The sequence below is a fragment of the Erpetoichthys calabaricus genome, chromosome 9, assembly GCF_900747795.2.
Source record: "Erpetoichthys calabaricus chromosome 9, fErpCal1.3, whole genome shotgun sequence".
In the NCBI taxonomy this organism is placed as follows: domain Eukaryota; kingdom Metazoa; phylum Chordata; class Cladistia; order Polypteriformes; family Polypteridae; genus Erpetoichthys; species Erpetoichthys calabaricus.
In genome coordinates, this window is record NC_041402.2 from 35788088 (window position 1) to 35813354 (window position 25267).

At 37.2% G+C, this 25267-nt stretch overlaps 1 protein-coding gene across 1 annotated transcript in view; it reads left to right on the forward strand.

The window, feature by feature from the left end:
* Positions 1-25267, forward strand: part of rbl2 (retinoblastoma-like 2 (p130)) — a 65475-nt gene that overhangs the window by 18128 nt on the left and 22080 nt on the right. Inside the window, exons 4-14 of the mRNA XM_028809306.2 lie at positions 757-821; positions 6190-6318; positions 8079-8239; positions 13522-13586; positions 13976-14144; positions 14378-14538; positions 15266-15366; positions 19480-19583; positions 21865-22002; positions 22342-22506; positions 23097-23199. Coding sequence (XP_028665139.2) covers positions 757-821; positions 6190-6318; positions 8079-8239; positions 13522-13586; positions 13976-14144; positions 14378-14538; positions 15266-15366; positions 19480-19583; positions 21865-22002; positions 22342-22506; positions 23097-23199 — 1361 coding nt within the window. The remainder of the gene's footprint in view (positions 1-756; positions 822-6189; positions 6319-8078; positions 8240-13521; positions 13587-13975; positions 14145-14377; positions 14539-15265; positions 15367-19479; positions 19584-21864; positions 22003-22341; positions 22507-23096; positions 23200-25267) is intronic.

A 25267-nucleotide genomic window follows, 5' to 3' on the forward strand; every position in this document is an offset into this window, starting at 1 on the left:
ACACACTCACACACACACACCCACACACCAAGCACACACTAGGGACAATTTAGAATTGCCACTGCACCTAACCTTGCATGTCTTTGGACTGTGGGAGGAAACCGGAGTACCCGGAGGAAACCCACGCAGACGCGGGAAGAACATGCAAACTCCACGCAGGGAGGACCCAGGATGCGAACCTGGGTCTCCTAACTGCGAGGCAGCAGCATTACCCACTGCACCACCGTGCCACCCTATATATACTGTGTAATATATATATATATATATAATGTTATATGTATATGTGTTTATGTGTGTATATATGTCAGACCAAGGATATTAATTGAAGCCACACTGCAGAAAGAAAGTACTTAACCGCACAGAGACCAATTTAGATGACATTGACTGCTGATGCATTGCTGTTAAGATGAGGCACAGCAAATGAAGTGAGGTGTAGAGTGTCAAAGAGAAACACTCCGGTCGGCTTATAGAAGTTTTCCTGCAAAAACAGCCTTTAACTAGAATTTCAGATGGGTGATTCCATAGACGAGGGAATCGTTCCACAGCTTTGAGAAGAATTCTAAGTGCATGAGCTCACGTTTTATATTATGCCAAATGGCTTGTTCATTCTTGTAGCATATCATAGCCAGTGTTCAAAGTTTGAGTGTCAAGTATTATGGTTTTTATGTTGCAGGTGGGTTTTAGTTTTGGGATGCTTTTGTTACATTAAGATGGAATGTACAGTTACACCAGAAATCTCACTTTGCTTTCCTGTAGGAGGCAGCCATGCACTGTGTCAGAGGTCTTCAATTTTTGCTGGCTCCTATTTATACATGCCAAAGGTAAGATAATGCATTTTATTTATATAGAAATTTTGAATATTTGGCAATAATCACTTTCTTTTCCAATGAGCAGTAACCTTTTTCTTTATATTTGAATAAACTTGATGTGTAGACAATTAATATAAATTGTTTTCAGAGCCATTGACTGCATGCCTTATCATTTAGGTAACAAGATTACAATATGGTATTAAAATTTAACAACTATTCACTACAGTATCTGGACTGCAGACACATATTGTTGTTGGAAGAAATGCATTGGTAGTAGACACCAGGATAGCCTTGAAAGTACACATGAGAAATTCACATTGCATGTATCAAATTGTAAAATTGCAAAAGAGGTGACCACAAACTTGATGGTCACTGTAGTTGAGCTCGAGAGGACCTGTGTAGAGATGAGAGAAAGTTCCTGAATGACACCTATCACTGCAATCTGAGCTTTATAGCAAGCCTTTCCTCAGTAAAAGACACATGAAATGCCACTTTCAGTTTGCAAAAAGGCTCCCAAAAGATTCCCTGAGCTGACAAAACCAAGATTGAACTGTTTGGTCTCAATTCGAAGTGCCATGTGTGGAAGAAAACAGGCACCGTTTATTATCTGCAGAGTGACATTCCTACCGTGAAGCATGGTGGTGGCAGTATCATGCTGTGGGGCTTGTTTTAAGTGGCAGGGACTGGGATACTAGACAGAGTTGAAGAAGAGCTGAATGGAGCCAAGTACTGAGATATCCTTAATGAAAACCTGCTTCAGAGCACTGTGGACCTCAGAATGAGCTGAAGGTTCACCTTCCAACAGGTCAGTGACACTAAGAGCAAGGTAAAGACAACACAGGGATGGTTTAGAGACAACTTGACGAAAGTCCCAAATCGAACATGTCAGGAGCGACCTGACTATAGCTATCCACCAATGGTCTTCATCCAGCATGACAGAGATTGAGAGGATCTGCAGAGATAAAAAGCAGAAAATCCTCAAATCCAGATATGTGAAAGTTGTTTCTTTAGGCTATAATTGCTGTAAGAGTTTCTTTAACAAAGTACTGAGTAAAAGTTCTGAATACTTGTGTCAATATACTTTGTTTTTTACTTTTGTTTAATTTACAAAAATGTATAAAATCCTTTTTTCACTGACATTCCAAAGTATTGAGAGTTACTTAATGAGGGAAAAATAAATTGAAATGATTTAGAAGGTCTGCACCCTAACAAAATGTGACAAAATATCAGGGGGTTTGAATACTTTGATTTTTCCGATTGCACTTTCAATGTAACACCAGTCATGATCCATGATATTTGACAAGTACAAACAATTTGAAGTTAATGCCAATGGATATAATTCAAACTGTAGAGGCAGCATTTAATCTTGAAGTGTAAATGAGACCAAGTCGGTGACAGGGATTAGATTTGCAGCCTAATGTTTTATAGTCAATCACCTTAGCCAGAAATATACAGTACCTGCTTTTTTATTATTAAAATTAATGTGACAAATTAGATAAACTGCTAGAATCTAAGGGATGGTGTGCTTATAGACTGCTTTTCTCCATTTTTAGAATACTCATACATCTTAAATACATGTACGTTTTTAAATGTGCTCAGTAAAGTTTTTTGTTTATTCCAGACTAATTGTATTCTTCTTTTCAGCACCCCTTTTTACTATCTCTTAAATTACAGCTTTAGACAATTGAAGGTGTCAATTTATAATGTAAAAGCTCTGCAGGGATCCTTGATGTTGAGTCATTTTGTACAGTGCACAGATCTCTCAGCATGGTCACAGATCAGAGAATCTCATGCTTGTTATATTTTGTCTGTGCCCCTAAATCCTGGTTATAAATGTAGCAGTTAGCTGAGTGGTCAAATGATATGCACCCCCACCCCTCTCCCTGTGCCAGCAGACAGTATCTTCATGCCAGCTGACTCAACAAGGGAGTTTCAGAGAGCGAGGTGATTGCTAAGCTTAGTTTCCAATTTCAGTTTGAAAAGCGACCAACTCTCTAGATTTTTAAGACCTGCTGTGTCAACTATGCCCTTAGGGAGCCATCTGTCATTTTATCAAGGTTTAATATTGTACATTGAGTCTAGAACTGGGAATAATGAAAGTGACCTGTTTATTATATACTGTACATTCTCTGACACAGTTCCCAGTGCCATTTTGTGGAAATCCTTTAAGGCTGTAGCAGTGACAATCTATCTGTAGTCAGACACTGACATGCTGGGATAGTCACATTTTAAAACTTCTGAATTGCACTTTGGCACAGCCTTGCTGTCTCACAACTTCAGGAGACTGGATTCAGGTCAAGTCTGGGCATTGACTGTGCACAGATTGTGTTCTCTCCCATGGGTGGTTGTGGGTTTTCACCAGATAGTCTTGTTTTCCCTCCATGTCACCATAATATGCATGTCAGGTCAATTAGCAGCTCTCGATTAATCCAGTATGAGCGAGTGTGTTTTACAACAGACAAACTGGTACCCCATCCCAGATTGGTTCCTGTCTTGTGTTGAGATATTACTTCAGGTTATTTTTTTCATAGTACTTTAATATTCTCAATATACATTGTCTAGGTATGCACAGGAGGAATGAATACCCATTTGGAAAACCTCTCATGTAGGTTCAAACTATAATCTTTCTGGTTTCCTCGTTTAATTGTTTTTAGCATTTTTTAACTCATGAACACTCAACCAAGTCTGTTAGCAGAACATTTTGGGTGAGACCTTGTGTGATGTAATATAGATGTTATTAAATTGCCCTTAAATTGGGATAGGCCGTGGGCAGCAGAGGGTATAGTGCCCCCTTCACTCACCCTTGCACATATTTACATTCAGATCCCTTAACTCCTTCAGCTTTTTAGGCTGCATGGTGTAAAAACTAAAACAACAGGCTTTGAATTGCAAGCTTGCCAGTTCAGTGTGTGACCATGAGCAGGTCACTTAATCTGTCTGTGCTCCATCTGTAAAATAAAAACTGCTTTTCTTTTTTGTGTTCTTCTTAGTTGTCACTGAATACTCCAATTTCTCCTTGCATTCCAAAGATGTGAAGGTTAACTTACCTTTTGACTTGTCACTCTACATTGGCCCAGTTTGAGTCTGGCAATGAGTGTGCCCAGTGACTGACTTGTGTCCCATCTAATATAAGGCACTGCCTATCATTAATGCAAAGGTTTTTTTAAATGACCTGGTTCAGAAAATGAATGAATAAATAAATGAAATAGGTCCGGATTAAATGTCACTCAAAAGTGGAAATCCATCCTGCATCTGACCTCTGCCAGAGAGCTTCATCGTAAGAAGTAGCAAATTTAATAGTCTGGATTTTTTTAGCAAAATGTTATATTAGCTTTAAAATACAATATCTGAGTATCCAGTTACAATTTTACACAAAATACCCATTCATAGTAATAAAGATACATAATAGCTTTACATGTCCGGATCCTGTTGGACAAAAGTCCTTCTGTTGTCTAAATTTGTTAATTTATTGTATTTAAAGTTTACAAAGTGCCTTGGCCTTCCTCAGATTAGTTGTAGACCATTCACTGTTTTTTAGCAGTATTAATATACATAGGGAAAATAAAAATTTGAAACTTAAACATTATGTGGTTCAAAACTAATGTGGTTCTTACTAATATTTTCCACCCAGTTTGTGTAATTTTGGATGTGCTTGAGGGAGTGTACACTGCAATGAACCAATGCCTATTCCTTAGTTGGTTCCTGCCATGAACTTGGTGGTGCCAGCATAGGCTTTGATTCCTTTTGGCCTGGACTTCGATAAGAGGATTAAGAAAGTGGGTGGAAGGGTGTGAGTTACAGACAGATTTAATTATACAGGAAATCATAAGCCTGTTGGATTGACCAGTTGCCATGTCTTCCACTCTTTTCATGGAGATGTCCTTATTACATTTTGGATGCATGTGTGTGCATGACTAGACTGAAGTTTAATCTCTGGCTGTAATGTTAATAAGAAACTCTTGCTCTGTCATCTTTTTATGTTACATATAGCTTCTTTCATTGTAGATTCACAGAGAAACAAAAATAAGACTAGTAGTGAGGTACATGTTGTAAGATCGTATGCTTACATTCAGTCATTTGCAAAAGATTTCTTGAATAGCCAAGATCAAAAGAAATTTTGGGCCACATTTTGTAGTTTTATTGTCTAACTGCAGTGTATCTCCAAAATAGATGTAATAGAGTTTTCAGTGGTTTTTAAATTTATTTTACTTTCTTTTTTTTTTTTGGCCCAGACAGATTTCATACATTAATTATAAATATGCTTTTGAACTGTATGTATTTGTGGGAGATGTTAGCCATCCATTATTTTCTAAACATTTTACAAGGCCACAGAAAGCCAGAGCCTGTGCAAGGCAAGATCTGACACTAGATGGAGGGGCACTTGAGCAAATACGTAGTGTTCACTCATGCTGAGCATATTTATACATCTTTTTTTTTCAACATAACATGCATGTCTTTTGGACTGAGGAGTAAGATGGAATATACTGACAAAACCTACACAAACAGTGAATTTTCTGCCAGTCCAGCTTCCTGCAGGTGAGAGGTTGGACGCTATCAATGTGCTTCCTTAGCCTATTACGATTCTGAATAATAACAGACAAGGTCTAACCCAAAATTATCTGCCTAAGTGCTAGGTGTTGTGTTAATGAGCCAAACAAATGAATACCACAAAAGCTGACGGTGTAAAGCTCCATCATTTCTTATTCTTTTTTTTTTTGTTCTAAACAGACACGTCATGCCATATACGTGCTTTGAATGGCTGACTTGACACAATACTGGAATACTTCATTGTTGAGACCTCATAAACATACAGAAAATAAAGAGCCAGCAGAGGGCATCGTTAGCCTTCTTGTTATGGCCATGTTCCTCTGTGCCTCGCAGCTTCCTCCTCTTAGCAACCACACATAAGTGACAAGTTCAGACTTGTGTGAGCAATGTGAGCAGCAGCTTAGAGGTTGATGAAATCAGCTTCCTGTCCTCTTTTGTAGCCAACTGTGTGTGCTGTGTTTTCTGTATTTCTGGGGTATCCTATGTCCAGCCCTGCATGCTGACCACTGTGAGTACTTACAGCAGCCTAGGATCTCTTGCAAGAGGATTAGCTTTGATTCTTTTAAAGTTATGTGCATAGTAGACAGTGTTTGCATTTCTTTTAAATTCATAAGATACATATTGTAATGAGGATTGTGCGACTGTGCATTCTGTACAAGTTAGTGTTTAAACTGTAGACATGTGAAAACAGTTGTTTAATACCAGTAAAGCTGCCTGCCATGGAAGTATGCTATATAAAGTAATGTAAGTTGTTTATTTATTTTTTTTATGTGAGCATTGGCTTTCAATTCAGGTTACTGGCAAATTAGGCTGTCTCAATTTTCTGTTGCAGGAAATTTTCCCAGGATTAGTGATGACCTAGTGAATTCCTACCACCTGTTGCTTTGTGCACTTGACCTTGTCTGCGGGAATGCTCTCCTATGTCCCAGTCGCAGGGAGCTTCTAAACCCCAGCTTCACAGGTACACTAAATGTTGCAGAAGTCTCTGATGTAGTATTACCTCCTTTAACTATTTTCATAGAATGGATGTCATATACACAACACCAGCTGATTTAAAGCTTGTTTTTCTTACTTTGGTCACAAATAATCTGTATTTTTTTTATCATTTTAAAAATGTTTCACATTCTTTCGTTTGCGTCTTAACAGTCATTCCTTACGTATTGTACTGTTGTATCTCATTATAGAAAAGTTGATTGAAAGTTAGTGAAAAGAATTGTAAAGACGTGGGCACATCTGAGTAATTGTGTGTGTGTGAGTATGCCTTATGATGGACCTTTGCACTGCCTAGAGTTAGTTCCTCTCTTAATATTTGTGCTGCCAGGGTAGACTTTGGCTTCCGGTGACTGAGTCTGTTCTATATAAACAGCGGTTCTGAGATTTTTCAGATAAGGAAGAAAGAGATTTCTCTACTCAGTGATCATGGCTTTAGACAGTGGCAATGCGGTGCATGTTGATTAGCACCAATAAAGTAAGAATTAAACTGTACTCTGTACACCTGACCGCCTTCTCCTCCTCCTGCTCCTGTACACCTGACAATAATGACCATATAAACCAACTGTATACAAGTATAATTGATGGACGGTTGAAGTTTTTTATTAGGGTTTGGATATCCTGATTGTATATGGGCCTTGTGCCACTTAGTATATTTACATACTGACTTCACATCCATTTCCAAAGCAGAATTATTTCTGCTTTATCCCTGTTATTGTCGGGATAAGCTACACTTTTGGGAGCCAGGCATTGTGGCAAAAGAAATGCTTCTGCAGTGAGTGCATATGTCCACCTTGCGTATTGGTGATGTTCTTAATACTAGTATAACTGTAATATTGCCTCGTGCAGCAGATAATCTAGTATCTGTGCTTTCACGTTCAGATCATTTTGTCCTTTTTATTTGTGTCACCATCCAGCAGTTATTAAAAAAGGTAGAGAAAAATAAACATGGTGAACTCTGGACAGAGGAAAATGGGCATTAGAATTTTGCTGTTTTCCTATGTAAATCTAAAATCTTCAATTCCTGCAGTTTCTATGCAGTTTAAAGCTTAATATCTTTCTTGCACTTTTTTCTGTGTGATTAAATGTAAATCTAAAAATTATCCATCATTTGTATATTTTGGTTATATAGACACATGGTAGCCTAATGTGACAAGTTTTACTGGTTAAATTTAATGTTACTCAAATTTCTGTCCATACTTAGCTTCAAAGGCTCATACATTTGTAGACCTCAGACATTTGCCTACATTTGAACCACATACAAGTGGCTTGGTTTAAAACTCCTTTCTTTGTGGATGACTGAGCGAGTGATTGAGCATACTCACACAACATGAAAGGTTCCCAGATAATACCTGATATTGCTAGGAATAATTCCGACCCACCACAACCCAGAAACATAAATGCAGGGGTAATTAAAGAGGATGAATTTCATACATTTGGGTGTGCATTAATCGTCTGTATAAATTAGTCCTAATTATCTTGTTGTTCTGTTGTATGTCAACCTGCAGTTTACTCAGTTATTATTATTATTATTATTATTATTAACTTTAATTTATAGCCTCCCTTCCTAAGTAACCACCAGTTTCACTTTATTTTAGTGTATTACAGTAAATCCTGTGGATCAAATGGCAAAATTATAATTGGTGGACAGCACAGCAAACTTGCAGTTTGCTCATGTTATATTCTAATGTTTGTACGGTACTGGTCAAGTTTACCTTATTTGGCTTGCAGGTCTCCCTGATGATTTCAGCAGCAAAGATTATAGAGCTCCTCCAGAGTTGCCCTGCATCATTAGCCAGCTGTGCATGCTTCATGATGGCCTTGTCTTGGATGCAAAGGGCATCAAAGAGCATTTCTGGAAGCCCTTCATAAGAAAGCTGTTTGAGAAGAAGGTAGGTCTGTTTAGCCCTGTATTCAGGCAGCTAAGATCAATTACTTTTAAACTCAATATTATACCTAACTAGGTCAGCACAATAGTCAGTACCTGTATTTGAAAGTAAATGGCACTCTCCGGAATGGCAAACAGAAGTGTACATATTATTATACTGTAGCTCAGAATATAGTGACATATTGGAAGTGATATGTGCTATAATAATAACAATAATTAGTTATATAGCACTTTTCTCACTATTCAAAGCACTCTTCACGCAAGGAGGACCCAGGAATTGAACCCACAACCTCCTTACTGCAAAGCAGCAGCACGATCACTGTGCCACCTGCATGGAACATATAGGAGGCTGCTTTTAATATAAAGTTTAAATGTATATAATTTGAAACAGCAAAGTAATTGAATTAATTAATTAATTTGGTTCTAATTATGATAAATGTGATGTTTACTTTGCCAGTGCACACTTGCCAATTTTTTTTGTTTGCTACACTTTATTTGAAAAAACAGTTACGCCTGGAAGAAATGTTAAAGATCACATGAAAACTTGTGTATAGAACAAATGGCGCATGAGTGATAAATGTCTTCAAAACCAGACTATAGGAGAAAATCATTGGTCCAGAATAAGTTTTGTCCATGAATTCAGTAATGCAAACCAATCTTCAAGTCTTGGTGTTATCCGCAAACTTACTGACCGCTGTTTATATAAAGAAAGCAGGCACAGGCTAAATGCATGTACAACAAACCTTAAACCCTGTAAAATAGTAATAATAATGAAAGATGTATTAACATTTACAAAGTGTTTCTATCTTTTTGATGGAAGAAAAATATGCAAAGGATCTACACAGATACCACAGATCAGTCAGAGTTGCCACGTCTTTTTGTAGATCAGACGCAGCTTGCACGACTTTTTGTAGCTCGGTTGCATCTGGCAAGTATTTTTGCAGATAGAAGATGGAAAGGATTTATAAATAGTAATCCATTTGTTTTTGTTTATTATTATTATTATCTGACTGGGTCTGACACCGATGAAGGGAGGGGGAGGGCTCATTTAAGGCTTGTTTGGGTGCCGAAAATTTCTAATTATACATACAGATTAGCCATGTGACTCTGTGCAAGCCCACAGGGAACAGTATTATATATCTGGTTGCAGTACTCATAATATTCTCATTATTGTAAGCTAAGCTACTTCTCTCTTTTTTTTTTTTTTTTTTAAAGCACAAGGTAGGAAGGAGATCAGAAGTGATCTTACAGTACGGATGCATGACATGGCTACTACAGCTCTGTGATGTCATTCTGGCCTTGCAAAGTATCATAGGGTGCTATGAAATCAATGTTAATCAAATACAACGAAGTTACAGGAAATTTTCAGAGAACAAAGTCACTAGCAGAAACGGCATATTTGCTGCAAAAAGAACTTTGACAAATTTAACCATTCAACACTAGTGCTGACATTACAAAGATAGATGTGTAATTTGTTACTCCTCATACAAAAGGCTATATGATGTGTAATGACATCTTCCCTAATCTGTCATCATGCAGCAAACAGCAAAGTCTAAATAGGCATAGCACTCCACCTCCTGGCATTGGCATTCATTTGTGAAAGTGGAATGTGTCCAAGTACCAGTTAACTGTAATAGATAGATAGATAGATAGATAGATAGATAGATAGATAGATAGATAGATAGATAGATAGATACTTTCCAGGCTGTTGTAGCCTAGTACAAGTTCAGTCATTAAATGGTCAATAACACAAATAATTAAGCATGCTGTGACGTGAGCCTTGCTTTTTCAAGTCATGAGCTGATACTTTAAATCATAATTTTGTGATTTATGGAGGGAGCCAAATATTAGCAAATAGTGCAAAAAGTTCATGTGAGCCTGTTATGAAACTCATCCAGACAATCCAGTGCTGGTCCTCTGACATTTTTGTCATTGCATTTTGTCATTTAACTTCATAGTTAAAGCACATTATTACTGTGTTTAGTAAATAATGTGTGTTGTATCGTTATACCCTATACTGTGTTGTTGCTATATTTCTTCATAAGTAGGACTGGAAGCAAGTACTAAGGTATAGTGACAATAAATTCAATTGAAGAAGAAAGAGCCTTTTTTCAGTAATCCCTGCCAGCATCATCCTGCCGTCATGTTTGTAAAAGCATAATACGCTACACAAAGACCAAAGATTTGGCCCCTCTCAGGACAAATAAATATATTATGAAGGCATTCTGAGTATAAGGTAGTCATTGTGTCCGGAGGTCACCATGACTGGACTTTATTGACTTTTATGGCAAGCCCCATGCATGGCCCTGTATTGTTAGATGTTAACATAACAGATAGGTAGACTTAAATCAATTGTACACCTGGCCATGTTGCTCTGCCATGCCTGTTTTTATGCACATTGTAATACTGCGCCAGCGTGAAACCTATTATGTAGTCATAGAGTGCATATCTTATTTTTATTTTTACACTTTTGTCATTGACCACAAAACATTTTTCACACTGCATTTTTTCAATTATAAAATGCTTTTATTTAATCACACAAATAATTACAAGATCACATCTGTTTCTTTACTAAAACTGGATTATTCTGTGTTTGCAGGCAATTATCCTCATTTATGTTATTATACAGGGTGGGCCATAAGTTTCCATACATAGGAAAAATAAACATTTTTTTATGAAAAACCATTTTTATTTATATAATATGCTCTACATGACTGCCATTGTTTTGAAAACGAGTTTCAATATGTGTCCGCCACTGCTGATGAACATGTATTAGCACAGCTGGAGTTATGCTTGTAATGGCGTTGGTGATACGTTCCCTAAGATGATTTATGTTTCATATCTTTTCCTGATACACCATGGCCTTCAAATGCCCCCAAAGATAAAAATCAAGTGGGGTGAGATCTGGGATGCCACTCCACAGGACCGTGGCGACCAATCCAAGCATCCGGAAATTGCTGATCTAACCATTGACGCACGTGAATACCATAATGAGATGGAGCTCCATCTTGCTGGAAGTAAACTGGGAAGTTACCATCCTCATTTAGCAGGGATGGAAAAATCTCTTCTTGCAACATATTAAGATACTTTTTGGCATTAAGATTTCCATTGACAAAAATTGGTCCAATAATTCTGTCACCCCATATCCCGGACCACACCATCAATTTACCGGCACCTTGCATCTTCGTCGGACTCATCCAGTGAGGGTTAGCATAACTCCAATAGCGTATGTTTTGCCGATTAACCTCTCCATTGACGTACAAATTTGCTTCATCAGTAAACAAGATCTTGGTTGAAATGTTTGCATCCTCGTTCAATTTGCTTAATGTCCATTCACAGAATTCCATCCATCTATGCGGGTCGTCTTCACTCATAAGCTGTGCCATGTGCAATTTGTATGGATGCCATTTATTTGCTTTCAAAATGCGCCTGATACTCAATCTGCTGACACCACTTGCTGCAGACAACCGTCGTGTATTTTTTGTGGAACTCCGTGTAAGCGCTGAGAGTATCATAGCTGTTGTGCATTCATCGGTGGCTGTATATTTTCGACCACATCTCAGTTGATCTGTAACACTTCCAGTGTTTTGAAACTTTCTAATAAGTTTTGCCACAATGTCGTGTGTGATGTTTGTTCCATGTTTTCTGTTAAATTCGATTGCAACCATGTGACTGCTTCCTGACCCGGTCATCAGTATGATTTCAATTTGTTGCTCTTTACTCAAATGCATTTTTTAGGGTATCAAGTATAAAAAATGAAATGTTAAAAACCATATGTATGGAAACTTATGGCCCACCCTGTATTATTATTATTATTTTATGAACCATTTCTGTGTCAGAACAAAAATAAAAGGCTAAACAGAAACATTTATTCTGGTGTTTCTGTGTTTCACTCTCAGAAAATGAAAACTTAAGAGTCAGAATGCTATTTTTTTTTGTTGTCAAAGAAACCCAATGAGCATGGCATAAGATGCACTTATACAGTAAATGACACTGTCATTGTTTTATTCTTTGCATATTTTTTCTTTTGCTTGATATTGATGTTAAAATGTCTTTAATAATCATCCTGTGGTAATACAAAAAAGTTAATTTTAATGTTTGCCCATATGATTTTTAGAATTCATACAGTTTTTTAAATTGTCTTTTTGTGGACTAGTAAAATAAGCAGCATTCCATCCATTCATCCCCTACACTTGTTAATATCATGTGCAGGGTCACATGGAATCTGGAGCCTATCCCAGTAAGTCTTGCAAGGCAGGAAAATCTATGGATAACAGATTAGCCGATCGCAGGGTGAACACACACAAACACACATATTGGGGGCAATTTAGCATCACCAATCCACCTAACCTATATGTTTTTGAACTGCCTCTGGAAGCAGAAGTACCCAGAAGAAGCTCACACAGACATGTGAGGTTGTTTGGGGAATGGGGTGTACACATACAAAACTTCATGCAGGAAGCACCTGGGCCTTGAACCCCAGGCTCCTTGTTAGAGACAGCAGCCAGCAGTGCTACAGTGCCACCTCAACATCATTCCATTTAAGTAAAAATCAAATAACTAACATTTGCGCGATTGGCTGCATTAACGAAATCTGTTCGCCTGATTTCTTTTTATAAATGGCACTTCACTGCACACACAACCGAGGCTTTGGTTTGAATTCCATCTGTCTAGTGCATCTGCCTTAATATTAAGAAATTACACGTTCAAAAGTATATGTGTCCAATTTTCTCTACAGTTTATATAATCTTACAGTTTTTCATGGACCTCCGCAACTCCTTATGTCTACTGTCCAGTTCAGACACGAACAGTTCACTTTGTGTTTTGATTTTTCCTTATCTTCTACTACATGCAGTGCATTACCTATGCACCTTTAAAGGGTAACCATTTATTAGTAAGAACACATATGCTCATTACCATATTCACACCCTTGCATTCTTTATAAGAAGTTTTACTTTAACAGCTCGTTTTTCTTGCTTATTTTGTATATAAGAAAACTCAAGCACATATACAGTACCAATAAAAGGTCATATATTAAGTTACTTTATCTTTAGGTAATAGCATTTAATTTTAAAAAGTATATGTCAATGGCTTTATTAGTTGGCTGGATGGACAACCTGCTTCTCTGCATAATTCTGATATCCTTCTGACCTGCGTTTAGGGGATATTGTTAGATTTATGAAGAACACAAGTATGTTAGGTGACGGAGCACCTTAAATTTGGCTTAAACAATGGTGAGTTACTTGAAAATGTAACCACATGATTTCCTTGTTTTTCTTTTTTCAGATATTAAAGGGCAAAGAAGAAACTTTGACAGGATTTTTGGATCCTGGGAATTTTGGTGACAGTTTGTGAGTTCTAGCACCACTTTTTTGTATGAACTCCAGGGAGGTATATGGGAGATTTGTTGCAGCAGAACAAATCTCATGCAAAAAATAAAGGTGTAAAATTAACAGAGCCTAGGCATAGTATTAAGTATTTCTCATGTCATCATTGCCATTTTATCTAACATGACATATTATAAAATTCTTATGTTAATGCAGCAAATATATTTTCTTATTTGCCATGTATATATAGTCTAGAATTACTAGAATAATTCTAACATGTAGAATTAGAATTTGATAGTTCATGAATTTCCCAAGAGAATAGCTGCTGTTCCATTTGAAATTTCACAACACACTGTGTGTCGTTATTTTTTGTGGAGATTTAAGAGATTTTTTGTGCTCATTTGTTTCCACAGGAAAGCTATTACCAGAGTGTATGAGGAGTATGTACTGTCAATGGGGAGCCTGGATGAGAGAATATTCCTGGGTGAAGATGCCAGTGATGGAATAGGAACACCTAGTCGCTGTGTGCACCCTGCAGCTAGTGTGGATCATCGAGCACACACCCAGCAACAGTCTGATAAGGTACTTGACACTCCTGGATTGGAAAAGGACTGGTCTTAATGGCCACTGCTACCTGATGGAGAGGGTAATCAGGGTTCTTGGTTCTCCAGGACCTGCCAGTGTCTTGGAGGAGCTTGGAGAAACCTCACATTACCGAAGGTCATTCTAGTTCATAATGTTTGGTCTGACTACTAAAATAAATGGGTCTGATCTTCCAGGAGTTCTCATGTGTCCCTGTTTTCTTTACATCCAAGGCCTTTCCGATTTCTGCACCTCTCACTAGTCACAGATACTCAAAAGAGAGCAGCATCTTCATAATTCCTGGCAGCATGGCAACCCAGAGCATAAGCCGCCTTCACAGTATGTTGATTGGCCTAAAATCATCTCCCAGTGAAAAACTGGACAAAATGCTCAAGTGAGTACCATCATGCCTTTTAAAATTTGCTGTTTGTTTGAGGCTGCATAATATATGGCTCTGCTTGGGAAAAAAAAAGTAAGAATGATGTCATATAAATGTTAAATGTTTTGCAATTGACATACACTGTTTCAACTTACATAGAGTATATTTGACAGGTCATGCGTCAGCTTTTCAGAGTAGAATTGTTTCTTTGCCATTTCTTCCTCTTCCTACATGGTGGTTTCTGTTCTACAGATGCAGTAAGTGTGTGTGCAGATAAGTGGAGAAGAGTGTGCACAGTCTGACTTCCTGCTGTGGTACATTTTTTTTAACTGGTTGAAAATGTAACCACAGATGCAGCAAACAATTCTACCTTTAGAAAACTGCATTTGCCAAATGATGATGATGTTTGTGTTGACTTCCCCCAAGCTTTTCCGGTTCAAGTTAGTAGTCATGACAGTATATTAAAAGCTAAATAAATGCAGGCCCCTACAATTACATGAACAGAAATGTAAACCTGTGCACTGTGCTTGCATTAAGTTTGCAATGTATGGGTGGAGTCTGTAATGAAGTAAATAACATGCGTGTGTTTTGGAGGCTGTGAAATGTTAAATTAATCTGAATGTTTGTAGAATTGCAGAGTTTGTTTTTTTATTTAGCCAATAACTGAAAGAAGCTGATTTATTCTGTGTTATAAGAAGATATCACCTTATTTTGTGGTTGCCATTGCTGACCACATCCACAGGTCCTGCTCCAGAGACCCGAGCCAGGTTATTTGCAATCGACTGAAAGAGATGTGTGACATATTTTGCCAGAGTTACACAGTGACAGCTGAAGAGAGCCCAGGTAATATGGAATGTACTTTAAACACAAGGATTGTCAAATAAAGACTAAGTTAGTCTTGATTTTATATAGCACCTTTCCCACTGAGTTCCATCACAAATATACAATATAAACAGTCTACACCAAAAAGTGAAATATAGTAATTACAAAGAATGTAAGAAGATGCTGTATAGTAGGCCCATGAATTAAAAGGTAGTTCAGCATTTATAGGTGCTACATAAACTCCAGAACAGTTTGAATTCAGGAGAAATTTCTCAAAACTCGCCTGCATTTACATCTGAACATTTTTTAGAACTTGAGAACAATTTTGAAGACAACATGCGATGCAGCTAAACAAACTTGATTACTCCCCTTTGACATTAAGTTAAGTCACACTGTTTGGTAACTTCATCTCTATGCCTATGGCTCTTTATGTGAAGAAAAAATTTGTAACATTCCTTTGCCCTTAACATTCCTTCTGCATCTGTGTTCTAGTTGAAGAACTTGTTTTAAAGGAACGGTTGGGATCCACACCATTTAATACATATTGTATGTAATAATATGCAATAATAGGAAACAGGCGGAAAATTAAAGATAATGCTACCCATGGTGATGAATTTCCTCTTTCCTTTTAGTGTAGGATGGGTGGTAGTTGGAAGGTAAGAATGGGCCAATCACCACTTTTTCCTTTGTAAATATTAACCTGATATTTAATCATAAAGCATTAAAGTGAAATCCATATACTGTCCGCCATTTGCCTAATTTCATGCCTCACAAGTCACAATCTGTTCTCTCATAATGAGAGTTGACAGAGGTGCTGTCAGTTTCTGACAAATGACATTGTCCACTTCAGTGCTTGGTGCAATCATCCATTTTTCCAGCCACTGAAGGTTCCCAGGTGTTTGATAGGTGTAAACACAAGAGATCTGTGCAAATCTAGAAACAAGTCTCCCTCTGTGCCCTTTCATTTGCACAAGTGAGTGAAACATTTTGGTGAGCTTCTTCACATTAGGTTATAAAACAGAGTTTTGGTAACTTTTTGCCCACTTTCTATCATTCACTTTGTGTTATTTACTTCTACTTGACAGGCAGAACTCTCACAGTGACATTTGCTTGAATAAACTAATCTTCTAAAGTAAAACCAGTGACAGCTTTCTAAAAGCTCCAGTGCAGTGTTGTGGCAGTTGAAAAGCAAAACTTAAGAATGTTGATGGATGCAGCAGTTGTTGTAGCAGTGCCCTCTTGTGGTAGACTCTGTTTATGGCTGTTTTCTAAACTGGTATTTGGCAAACCCATCACCTTTTATCAGTTTGGCCTTGGCTACTTTCCTGGAAACAGAGCACTGTGACAAGGTCATTTATAGGTACACAGTTGCACATAAAATGTGCAGACCATAATCGTGTTACATTAACTAATTAAACTGCTGTTCAAGAGATTATATATAAAATGTTTAGAAGCTTTTTTCTTCAATTATTATCATGTATCTCACACAGCAATTGTATCTATGTAGACAAGTTGTATTTCATAAATAATACAAACATTGTTATGGTCACTCTATCTTAGTACAGGTACATAAGCACCTGTTCATCAGTTTAGTGAAAGGGAGAGCAGCCATTAAAAGCTGCATAGAAATCTTCTAGTGGACAGAAATAAAGGTTGCAGGCATGCGCATTTGTCTATTTAATGAAATGTATTTATTGTCCATTTTAAAAGTTCATTTTTCAATTGCACTGTGGTCTAGTGACAGGGACACTGGACTTTAAATAACACACAGTTTAGTCTTCACTGGTAAAATGTGTGGTTCACTTCAAACAAACAAAAAAAGTGGAAAGTTGAATCTTAGCCGTTTTTGTGTAAAGGTCCTTGTGATGGTATTTACCAAAGAAAGGTGCTATATAAATTAATTAGTTTGTTATTCAATGTATTCATTTATGGAAATACTTGGTTACAATAATCATTTTGTCTATATAGTGTTAAGACTGCAGTGCATAACTGTGGTGAAAAATTTCTATGAACTTTAAAAATATATTTAACATAGCATATATAGCACATATAAAAAGAATTCACCTCTTCGAAGTTTCTTCATTGTTTAGTTTTATACAATATTAAATCACAGTGAATTTAATTTGGCTTTTTAACATTGATGAACAGAAAAAAAAAACTTTATTGTCAAAGTGTAAACTGATCTTTGTGAAGTGGTCTAAACGAATTACAAATATTAAACCTAAAATAACTTAATTGCATAAGTACTAATATGAAATGCCTGTTGCAGCCAGTTGGTTTTAGATGTCACCTAATTGATTACATAAAGATCACCTGTCTGGGGATTCAGTTGCCTGTAGTATAAATGTACTTCTTTATCTGCAAGGATCAGCTGGTGGAGAGTCAGTATGACTAGGTGGCCTAACACAGTGTTTAAGAACCTCAGTCTTGTGGCCCCCCTGTGGCTATGTATATATGTATGTGTTTATATATATATAAATATATATATATATATATATATGTATATTTATGTATATGTATATACTGTATATATGTTTATATATATGTATATTTTACCTGACTTAGTTTTCTAATTTCTATAACACATCACTTAATTTGCCCAGAGAAAGAGACAGAGAGAGGTTAGGAGTCCAATTAAAAACAGAAGCTGGTTGGAACAAAAACCTGCAGCCACAGTGTGCCCCCACGACGAGGTTGGGAAACACTGGTCTAATATATACAATGAAGACAAAAGAACTCTCTAAGCAATTCTGTGATAAGATAATTGAAAAGCACAAGTCAGGGGATGTAGACAAGAAGGCCGTTCACAAAAACTGAGTGATCGTGCAAGAAGAGAGCCAGTGAGGGAGGTCACCAAGAGACCTATAATAACTCTGACAGAGTTACAAGCTACAGTTACTAGAATTGGAGACACTGTGCAGACAACAATTGTTTCCCAGGTGCTTCACCAGTGACAGCGTTATGGGAGAATGACAAAGAGAAAGCCACTGTTAAAAAAAACACACAAACATGACAAGACATCTCAGCAGAAGGACCTGGTCTGATTAGAACAAAAGCCTTATGCCTATTAGACTAAATCCATGTTTAAACACTGCACATTATCAAAAACATGCCATTCCACTGTGACATATGCTGATGGCAACATCATGCTTCTCTGCAGCTGGCACTGGAAGACTGATGAGGGTGGAGAGAAAACGAGTGCAACAAAATCCTGCAGAAAAACCTAATGCAGCCTGCATGAAAGCTGCACCCTGGGAGAAGATTTGTCTTCCAGCTACACAATGCCCTCAAGCAGAAATCACAGAGTTACACAGGAATGGCTTATAAACGATAATGTTTGTGTCCTGGAGTTGGTTGAGTCAGAGTGTAAATGTGAACTCAATTAAGAATTTGTAAAAGTCTGTTCACTTATAGTCCCTATGCAACCTGACAGAGCTTGAGCAGATATACAAGGCTGAATGAGGAAAAATGGCAGTGTGCATATGTACAAAGCTAGTAGAGAGAGACCTGTACATAAGGACTGAAGGCTGCCATGGGTTCAGAGGTGCATATACTAAATACTGACTTTGGTTGTATTTATGAGATCAATTATTTTGTGTTTTATATTTGTAATTAATTTGGACCACTTTACAGAAATTGTTTTTCATTTTGACATGAAAGTCTTTTTCTGTTGGGCAGTGACAGTCCACTGTGATTCGGTGTTGTATAACGATAAAAAGTGAAATTTTGCAAGGGTGAATACTTTTATAGCCATTTTAGTTCTACTATATAATGCAACAGTTTTGTAGAATTAACTGCCTAACTAATTTCTTTTCATCAAATTATCATTGTAAATTCAGTAACATAAGCTAATTTAGTTTTTTTTAATAATGCTGTTCTGAATATTTACAAGTGTCCTAGTGGTAAATTATTAAACAATATAATATTTACATAAACAAAAGCAGCAACAGTTTGCAGTGTATAGTACAGAAATAGCCAGTATCTGAGAATCTCCTGCTGAAATGTCACCAGAACGTGACAAGAAGTGTGAAGTGAATTGAAATGCAATAAATAATGCACACCACACATTTTAGGAATATACTGGAGTCATGCTTACAGACTTGAACTGTCTAACAATGTGTTTTTTTAATGCAGACATTGCCATGAAGTTTTTTTGCCTTGCTGAAATTCTCTATTATAAAATTCTGGAGGGTGTCCTCGTCCAGGAGAAGAGAAGACTGGGTGACATTGATTTATCTGTAAGTCTGCTGTATTTTCTTCATGCGATGTTTATGTGTATGGTGAAAGTTTCCAGAAGAAATGTATTTAAATCTGATAGGCTTGTAGTTTGAGTGTTTACAGTCCAGATCAGAGTGGCATATCTTCTGAGGTGGTAGTGATCTGGATCGGACGATTGGAGTAGGATGTGGCCTTCCTCAGTCAGAAGGGATACATAAATGCTCTACTAAATCACTCCCCAGCATGCACTACATATTTCGAGAGCTCCCAGTTAATCATGCAACCTTGCAGAAAGCGCCTCATAAAACCTGTAGAAATGTGGGCTGGACAGCACAACAGATTTGTTTTAATTATGACAGGATTGAAACTCCCTGGACATTCACTGATTCAGGTCTTTGGGATTAGGTGTTCATACTGGTCCTGCCTGAATCACATACTTTCTTGTATTCATAATACATATTGCAGTAACAGTGCACTTGTTAGATGTTATAAACACAGTTTTTCTGATTTGGCATCATTTGATCTGCATTCAGCAGCTTGTAAACGTGAATATTCTTTGAACTCAAAAAGAAACACACCTGCTTTGAAGGATGCAGAGAGTTCCTAAATGCTGGGACTGTTTCTGATTGAGAAGACAACAGTTGTTGAATTGCTCTTCAGTGGCAAGGCTGTGAATGTGAATGATAATCATACTGAAGAGCTAAAGTGCTGTGGAGTATCCTTGTAAAACACTTTTTCAGGGTTGCCTGGATGTCAGACACAGTGGACTGGCAGATTGGAATTTTGGTATCCAATTTCAGAAAGAGGGACCTGAGGATATGATGTAGTTGGCAAGGTATTGTGTTTCTCAGTATCCTCAAGAAAGTTCATACAGTGTGCTGGAAAGGAGACCCTGGCTGATAGTCAAGCATTGAATTCAGAAGACGTGGTATGGATTTCATCATGACTGTGCAGCAGTGTCCTACTATTTTCTTCTTCTTCAGATATTTTTAGGGTTCTGAGAATTTGCTGAACCTGACTAGCCATTTTATGAATTTGAAGAAGGTTTTTGACATATTATCCCAGTATAGATAGTGGAAGACGCAGCACAAGTTTGGATTTATAGAGTGAGAGATCTATGTGTATTATTGCTATTAGGCTTAATCAGCTAAAGGAGGAATGTGCTTTGTCTTCTGTCTTCTTTATTTTCATTGCCAGAAAACCAAGCTGCAGCCTATGGGTAATGTTTCTCTTTTTGCCTGATAAGAATGCAATGCCATACATACATGTGTGTTTATATGTGTATATAATATACACACACGCAGGCGGCTGTAACATTACAAATAAGTTCCATTTCTGCCATAAGCTATTTTCTGTTTAAGTCGGATTATGCACTGGAAAAAGCCCATAAATGGGAAATCAGCAAATATGCATAATAACTTTACAACTTATTTTACTTCTTTGAAAAAATGACAGTGCAGAAATATTACTGTATTTGAAATCACAAAAACACAAATAATTTAAATTAAACTGAACCCCAAGCATGTAATTATGTTGACCTTCTGATTAAACATATTATATTTGTGATAATAAAACCTCATGGAGTTTGAAAATGCATAATAATGGCATGAAAATGCACCACTAACTGATGATTGTGAGACACATACTGTTGTTTCTGAGGATTCATTCAGGGTGTTGTCTCCCCATCCCCGAGACGGGAATAACAAGTAGTGGTTTGTACCACTCCGCCAAACAGCCAGCTGCCAATGGAGCTGCTTACCTGTGGCTGAACTTGTTGCATGGCTTCTTGAACTGCTGGTTACAATGGATAATGTGAAAATATAATAATAAAATGATTAAAAATAACGAGAGTATGTACTGAATTATACTATGTATCAGTGTTAATGATGGCTGCTATGTATTCATCTATGTCAAAGATGGCTTGCATCATTCATAATAATTTTTAAAAAAACTGAAGTTGCTAAATGAAAGCTAATTACAGTTCAGTTGAAAATAAATTTTTTGAGTATTATGCAGTCTTTCATATCTGTGAATTTGCTGTGAATCGACACACTGTAGCGTAAGAACTGCTTATAAATTACATTAATATGAATAGCATAACATGCCACTTTAATAAGCTCTAATTTAGCCATAAATCTTTAGCGTAATGACTGAAAAAGGTACTTTGGTCTGCTTGTTAGACAGATGAGCCATATGCATCGTCTCCTCTTAGTTTTTTTTCATATGTGCTTGTATGTTCTGTTTCTGCCCCTTTCTTTGCATTGTTTTGTTTCATTTTTTATCTTTTGTTAATGGACACAGGGTATTCTGGAGCAGGATATGTTCCACAGATCACTCATGGCATGTTGTCTGGAGATCATTTTATTCTCATATAAGCCTCCAGGTGACTTCCCTTGGATTATTGAAATCTTTGATCTGCCAGCATATCACTTCTATAAGGTAAGCATAAACAACACAAGAATCCAGAGGAGCTAAAATTATCAGGTACAGCATTTCATGTGTTGGTATTAATGGGGTAAAATCCTATTTATACACAGCTGCTTCCTAGACTTTGGTTCATCTCATTGTTGTTTTGCCTTCTGTGTGGATACTGGTTCTGTGCTGTTTGGTGACTTTAACTTTGGAAGCCATGTGTGGGCAACTGTGCCCTATGACGTTTTGTTTTGTACTGATAACCATTGAAATGTGCTATAATTATTTGCAACCCACTGTTAACTGCTGATAGTGCTAAGCTACTTTTACTTGGTGACACTACTCACTTGTCTGTGTCTGCTTTAGATGATTGAGGTGCTGATCCGAACAGAAGATGGCCTCTTCAGAGAAGTGGTCAAACATCTTGACCGATTAGAAGAGCAGGTCTTAGAGAGTATGGCATGGAAGCAGGAGTCTCCATTGTGGGAATACATCCGTGGAGCTAAGAACAAAGTGCCAACCTGTGAGGAGGTCAGGTGCCTGTTTGAGATGCTCTGTCCACAGATTTTACATTTAGTTATAATCTCACTGTTCCAAAAATGAGTTTTTGAATTCTATCATAATGGTCTTTTTTGGTAACACTGAAGGCCTCAATATTAATGAACTTTTCCTGTAGGTGAATCTTTCTGGGGCAGCATAGTGACAACAGGGATTCACACTATTGCCTCACAGCTCTGCAGGGCTGAACTTAAGTTTTCATGTTCTTCTTATGTCAGCATTAGGTGTTTTGCTCTCACATCCCCAGTCAGATGCTATCTTGATTGACAACTCTAAATTGGTCTGTTGTGAGTGAGTGTGGGCGTGTGTGTTAGTGTACCCTGTGATAGACTGGCAACTTGTACAGGTTTAGTTTCTGCCTTGAACCCATTGACATTGAGATAGGCTGAGCCCTTAGATTGTAATAAAGGAGTCCAGTAAAAGCACTGATGGATGGAGTCCTGTCAGAGAGTCTGAAGTCTGCTAACTCATTCATGAAACAGTTTAAATTTTACTTGTGTTGAGTCTCATTCATTTTTACTGGCGGCATTGTCCCATCTATTAACATATCATTTCTGTTTCAGGTGATGACACCAGATCAGTTTGAATACCCGGAGGGACGAGGTTTCCAAAACTCTCCTCTGACTGCCAACAGAGTCAATGAGATTCGTGCAGAAGCTGGAAGATGTATGTGAATATTCTGTACTCATTACATTTATTTTTTTAACATAAGCATACATTTAGTTTATTGGTTCACTAGAAGCTTGTTCTGTTTGTCGAAATCTGCTACTCTGTTCTGTCATTATCTCTTTTATTAATTTGTGTTGTTATTATTTTGTTCTGGGGTGTTGCTTGTCAATGATGGTATATTCTGTACAACTCTTTCTATAACACACCATGCATGAGATGTTGTGGAGGGCAAGTTATTTAAGGGTGAGCCACGCATCTGGCAGATTGTCTGATCTTCATTTAAAAAATAAAATCAAACAAACAAAGACTACCTCTTGAAAGAAAAATATTTCTTGAACAACTTTGACAGTTGGCTCATCTAGTGATGTTGAGTTAGTTTTACACTTTTTCTTATGGTGCTTGCCTGTGATCCCCCAGTGCAACAAGCTTAGTTCCCGTCTTTGTTTCAGCCATTTACCCTTAAGGAGATCTTTACTATTCTCCATACGCTTTACTGTGAAGAACATTTATTTTTGTGGAATGTTCTAAACAATCACAGCATGTTCGATTTCATTATACAGTAGGATCTTTCATAGGTTTATTATTTTCCATACAATTTAATTGTTTATTTATTCATACACATGTAACACAGGCTAGTCAAGTAAGTTACGGTGAATTATTGGCAGGAGATTAAACCCTCCTAAAGCTTTTTAGTTCACCTCCTACTTTTTGTCCACAAAAGTAGAAGTGAGATAAGTGTGCATTAATGATGATTTTGTGCAACTTTTAGATTTCACCAGCAAAGTTAATTCCATGTCTCATTACTTGACTGTTCCAGTGACTTACTTTACATAATCTTAGCCAGTCGGGGTCAGTCATGTTTTGTTTTAAGTCTTATTGGTGGTCTGTGTGTCTGCGAAAGTTGAAGACCAGTGAGTGCTCAGCCAGAAGTGCAGTGCATATAACAGGAAATAAGGAACAAGGATGTTTTGAACCTGAAAAACAGAAGACAGACTCATTTGTCTGATGTTGGATGTTTTACGTACAGTAAAAGAATTAAAAACAAAAAAGGGCAGAGATTTTGGATGAACTTGCAATGCATAAAGCCTTCATACTGGGATCGGCTCTGCCAGGCAACACATTATTGGCTGTAGGAAGTAGAACAAGTTAGTATACTTTGGAATACTCTAGAATACTTTGGAAATGTGAAACTGTGCTGGAATGCTGTCGTGCAGCCGTCTAATTTGACATACCCTGTGATAACTAGTTGTGTAATATGACATGCTGAGGCGACATGTTCAGCAGCAGCAGCTGTCATCAAGTTTGACACCAACCCACCTAGCAGCAGTGGAAGGTGAATTCAGCTTTATAATTTACTGCTATATACAGTACTTACACTGTTTTATGTAAATAAAACCACACTGTTAAGGGTTAGGCATGTGACAGTGGTTATAAAGTTGATAAGAATACTTAAGTAATGCTGAAACTAAATAGGAATGTAGATATTAATTAACAGATGTTTCTAAACTGTAGCTCGGATTGATTGGCAAGAAGGAAACAAAATCATTTTTTATTTGTGATTGTTGCAATGCTTATATTTTGAATTGATGTAAATGCCATTTTTAAGCAGAGGACTCCAACAGGATGTTGCTAGTACAATGCAGATCATTTCCTTAAAGTGATTATGAAGGCTGATATACCTCAAGTGTTATTGATACTATCTCACAAACAAGGTGACTGTGGTTTCTTGGGTGATTAATTTTTCTACTTATATAGCAATAATTGCCCTTTCAATTCATTTAGTCAGTTGATGTTCAGACAATTCTGTATTATTGGAAGGTAGTTACCGATTAGAATGACATAGATGCCCACACGTTTCTTTATCATTCTTCCAGACATTATGTAACATACTTTTGGTTAAGTCACAAATGATCAAGTCAGGGTATGTGTGCTGAGTGTATACTGCACTCTGCATAATGGAGAAGTACTGGAAAAACACCTGTTTTAGTTTGTGCGAAGGTAACCAGTTTCAAGCCAGTCTATAGGTAAATATTCATTAATTGGACTATAATGAATATTTCCGACA